This window comes from Cheilinus undulatus, linkage group 3 (assembly GCF_018320785.1).
Source record: "Cheilinus undulatus linkage group 3, ASM1832078v1, whole genome shotgun sequence".
Taxonomy (NCBI): Eukaryota; Metazoa; Chordata; class Actinopteri; order Labriformes; family Labridae; genus Cheilinus; species Cheilinus undulatus.
The window spans coordinates 692187-697403 of record NC_054867.1 but is presented as its reverse complement, the minus strand read 5'-3'; the positions used below and the strand labels follow the sequence as shown (position 1 = coordinate 697403).

Sequence of the window (5217 nt, the reverse complement as noted above, 5' to 3'; positions counted from 1 at the left end):
TTAAGCCACTTGCATCCCATTTTGCCCTTTTAAAAATTTCAGGCCCATTTAAGCTACCTTCTGCCATTAAATACCACTTGTTTCCTCTTTATTGATAATTTTTGCCACTCTTGACTGCTTTTTGCCCATTTCAGTCACTTTTCTTTCACATTTTTGCCACTGTTGGACCATTTTTGTCACCTTTTACTTATTTTTATTGCTACTTCTAGCTGTTTTTGCCACTTTTCACCACTTAGATGTTGGCTATTGCAAAGGTATTTTTCAACAATTTGGCTCTTTGGTTGAGTATCACTGCACTAACTGTACGTACTACTGGAAGTGCATTTCCCATCACTGAAGACCAAATGTTGATCTGTCAGTCAAAGATGTGGGGCTGTTTTTAAACGGAGAAGGAGGAGGAGGAGAAGACGTGTCGTCCATCTTAATATTCACTAAGTGAAAAGAGGTCAGACAACAGAAAGAGAGCTCACATGTTCCAGAACGTTCCTACAGGCCTCTTTAATCAGTTGATCTGTCTGAACATCATCGCCCACGTTCTCCTTCACGTTCTCTGCTGCTTTGTCAAAAAACTGCAAAAAAAAAAAAAAAAAAAAAAAAAAAAAAGCACAACACCAACGTCAAGGTTTGCTACCTTCCATTAAAGCCAACAGCCTTCACAAAGGTCAGCAGACTCCTCACCTTCTGGTACTTTCTGAACACCGCCATGATGTCATCGTTGAAGCTGGGCTGAAGCACCGCCCTCAGCAGGTCCATGGACACCTGAGGGTCGGTGTAGCTACAAACACACACAGTCAGCAGCATTATAACAACCAGATTAACCACACAGTACCGCCAGCAATCAGAGTACCACCTCACAGAGTGAACTTCGGTATCTAACCAGCACTGACCTTACTGTCATGTGTGTGTGTCAGTATCTAACCAGCACTGACCTTACTGTCATGTGTGTCAGTATCTAACCAGCACTGACCTTACTGTCATGTGTGTGTGTCAGTACCTAACCAGCACTGACCTTACTGTCATGTGTGTGTGTCAGTATCTAACCAGCACTGACCTTACTGTCATGTGTGTGTGTCAGTATCTAACCAGCACTGACCTTACTGTCATGTGTGTGTGTCAGTATCTAACCAGCACTGACCTTACTGTCATGTGTGTGTGTCAGTATCTAACCAGCACTGACCTTACTGTCATGTGTGTGTGTCAGTATCTAACCAGCACTGACCTTACTGTCATGTGTGAGCGCCGTCCTCGTCTGTGAATCTGTCGGTGTTTGATCATCAGGTTCCATGGATTCTACAGACACATGCAAAGCGTCTGAGTTTAGATTTTCAATACTTTAGTACAGTTTAAAATCAAATCTAAAGAAGCTTTTAAAGAATTTAAATAATTACTTTTTTAAGCAAAAAGCTGCCAGAGAGTGACACCTTTACTGTGAGATGACTTTATAATTCAAATATTATGTGTAATTTATGATTAATTTATTAAGTTGTTAATCTCTGCCTGCTCCTTTCAGTTACTGTGGAATAATCATTCATTCAATCGTAATCGAGGTTAAAAGTTCAATTAATCTGATTGATCTTGATCTTGATTTTCACCATAATCACCCAGCCCTACTGTGACACTGATAACAGAATTCAAAGGTACTGTACATGCAAAGTAACCCTAATTAAAGGGTTAATACACCAATAAAAAAGTGAAACTTGAATTGCTCTTGTGTCCATTGCTCCAAATCCAAACCTGTGCCATCCATCCATCATACCTACAGGTGCATCTAAAAAAAGAATATCATGTAAAAGTTAATTTTTTCAAGGAATTGCCTTAAAAAGTTTAACTTTCATATATTCTATGTATCTCGTATAAAGTGAAATATTTCAATACATTTTGTTTTAATCCTGATGATTACGGCATACAGCTCATGAAAATCTAAAATCCACTATCTCTAAATACTAGAATGCTGAGGAAAAGTCTAATCTGCAAAGGTTTCCTGTGTCTTCATTCTCTCACTCTGGTTCAGTTCACACAACCACAATCATGAGGAAGACTGCTGACCGGACTACGGTCCAGAAGACGATCTCCGACCCCCTCCACATGGAGGGTAAGCCACAGAAGGTCCCTGTTAGAGACCAGGCTGTTCTCAGAGGCTGGATCAGAGATATTTAAGGAGGGTAAGCCACAGAAGGTCCCTGTTAGAGACCAGGCTGTTCTCAGAGGCTGGATCAGAGCAGACTCATGAAAGATGAATGAAGGTAAAGGTGGTGAGATAAGGAGACCAATCAAAAGAGCTGGGAACCATAATAATCAGGCTTAAAACTACAAAGTGGAGATATTTCACTTTGAATAAGATGAATCCAAAAGAATGGAAGTGATGCGTCTTGAAGTAAATCACATAAAAAAACTGAACATTTGATGATATTGGAATTTTTGAGATGCACCGGTATATAAACCAAGGACTTCTGTATATAAACGAAGGACTTCTGTATATAAACTAAGGACTTCTGTATATAAACCAAGGACTTCTGTATATAAACCAAGGACTTCTGTATATAAACCAAGGACTTCTGTATATAAACCAAGGACTTCTGTATATAAACCAAGGACTTCTGTATATAAACCAAGGACTTCTGTATATAAACTAAGGACTTCTGTATATAAACCAAGGACTTCTGTATATAAACCAAGGACTTCTGTATATAAACGAAGGACTTCTGTATATAAACTAAGGACTTCTGTATATAAACCAAGGACTTCTGTATATAAACCAAGGACTTCTGTATATAAACGAAGGACTTCTGTATATAAACCAAGGACTTCTGTATATAAACCAAGGACTTCTGTATATAAACCAAGGACTTCTGTATATAAACCAAGGACTTCTGTATATAAACTAAGGACTTCTGTATATAAACTAAGGACTTCTGTATATAAACTAAGGACTTCTGTATATAAACCAAGGACTTTTGTATATAAACTAAGGACTTCTGTATATAAACTAAGGACTTCTGTATATAAACTAAGGACTTCTGTATATAAACTAAGGACTTCTGTATATAAACTAAGGACTTCTGTATATAAACTAAGGACTTCTGTATATAAACCAAGGACTTCTGTATATAAACCAAGGACTTCTGTATATAAACCAAGGACTTCTGTATATAAACCAAGGACTTCTGTATATAAACCAAGGACTTCTGTATATAAACTAAGGACTTCTGTATATAAACCAAGGACTTCTGTATATAAACTAAGGACTTCTGTATATAAACTAAGGACTTCTGTATATAAACCAAGGACTTCTGTATATAAACCAAGGACTTCTGTATATAAACCAAGGACTTCTGTATATAAACTAAGGACATTGTACATAAACCAAGGACTTCTGTATATAAACGAAGGACTTCTGTATATAAACTAAGGACATTGTATATAAACCAAGGACTTCTGTATATAAACGAAGGACTTCTGTATATAAACTAAGGACATTGTACATAAACCAAGGACTTCTGTATATAAACTAAGGACTTCTGTATATAAACTAAGGACATTGTACATAAACCAAGGACTTCTGTATATAAACGAAGGACTTCTGTATATAAACTAAGGACATTGTACATAAACCAAGGACTTCTGTATATAAACGAAGGACTTATGTATATAAACTAAGGACATTGTACATAAACCAAGGACTTCTGTATATAAACCAAGGACTTCTGTATATAAACTAAGGACATTGTATATAAACCAAGGACTTCTGTATATAAACTAAGGACATTGTATATAAACTAAGGACTTCTGTATATAAACTAAGGACTTCTGTATATAAACTAAGGACATTGTATATAAACTAAGGACTTCTGTATATAAACTAAGGACTTCTGTATATAAACTAAGGACTTCTGTATATAAACTAAGGACATTGTATATAAACCAAGGACTTCTGTATATAAACTAACGATATTGTATATAAACTAAGGACTTCTGTATATAAACTAAGGACATTGTATATAACCAAGGACTTCTGTATATAAACTAAGGACATTGTATATAAACCAAGGACTTTTGTATATAAACTAAGGACTTCTGTATATAAACTAAGGACTTCTGTATATAAACCAAGGACTTCTGTATATAAACTAAGGACTTCTGTATATAAACCAAGGACTTCTGTATATAAACGAAGGACTTCTGTATATAAACTAAGGACATTGTATATAAACCAAGGACTTCTGTATATAAACTAAGGACATTGTATATAAACCAAGGACTTCTGTGTATAAACTAAGGACTTCTGTATATAAACGAAGGACTTCTGTATATAAACGAAGGACTTCTGTATATAAACGAAGGACTTCTGTATATAAACCAAGGACTTCTGTATATAAACAAAGGACTTCTGTATATAAACTAAGGACATTGTATATAAACCAAGGACTTCTGTATATAAACTAAGGACTTCTGTATATAAACCAAGGACTTCTGTGCTTGTTTCTATGTTATCAGACGGTTTTACCACTGAGATCATAATTAACGGTATTATCGTGATATTTTCTCCAGACTGGATGTTAAACATCTTCAGGATTACAGGAATATAACCCGCTTTAGGCTTTTTCTCAGAGTTCCCGGTAAAAAGGGCAGAAATTAACGATATACGTGAATATATAATAAAGAAGATGTAAACTGATTATATCAATTATTAAAACCTGTTTAGATAAAAAAAAATGGCGGCTGTGACGTCATTTCTAAGACATTGAAATAGATATTATAAGCTACTGAGAGAAATAAAAAACAACACAATAATAAACCATCCAGTCAGAAGAAGCTAGCCATGCTAACGAACTAGCCTCCGGTAACCGTGCTTCTTACCGGGCTCTGCTCCAGCTGCTCCTGCCCGTCCTGCTCGGCCCAGTCCCGGCCTCCCTCACTTCGGTGGGCTCCCATCATTCAGTCAGTACCGATCCAATCCAACCTGGTCCGAACCGAGCTACGTGTATGGAGCTAAGCTAAGCTAAAAGCAGCTAAAGCTAACAGGCTCGGTTAGCGGATGTACCGGTGAACCGTTGATGGTTTGTCTCTGAGAGTGCCGGTTTGTTACCGTGATGTCCGCTCTAACGTCACCCTTTAACCTTACAACGGGACTCTGATAATAAATGATTTATTTGGACTCACGATGATGTTCGTTTCCAGGAAGTTACGCTTCGGGCTTTTCCGCTGAAAACAACGAAA

General features: G+C 36.9%; 1 protein-coding gene across 1 annotated transcript in view; it reads right to left on the bottom strand.

Moving 5' to 3' along the window:
* The window catches only part of LOC121503607 (deoxynucleotidyltransferase terminal-interacting protein 1), a 13101-nt gene extending 7884 nt beyond the window's left edge, over positions 1–5217 (bottom strand). The window contains exons 1-4 of the mRNA XM_041778091.1: positions 4858–5217; positions 1220–1290; positions 679–775; positions 471–569 (exon numbers count right to left, since the gene is read on the bottom strand). Of these exons, the coding sequence (XP_041634025.1) occupies positions 471–569; positions 679–775; positions 1220–1290; positions 4858–4935 (345 nt within the window). The 5' untranslated portion in view covers positions 4936–5217. The remainder of the gene's footprint in view (positions 1–470; positions 570–678; positions 776–1219; positions 1291–4857) is intronic.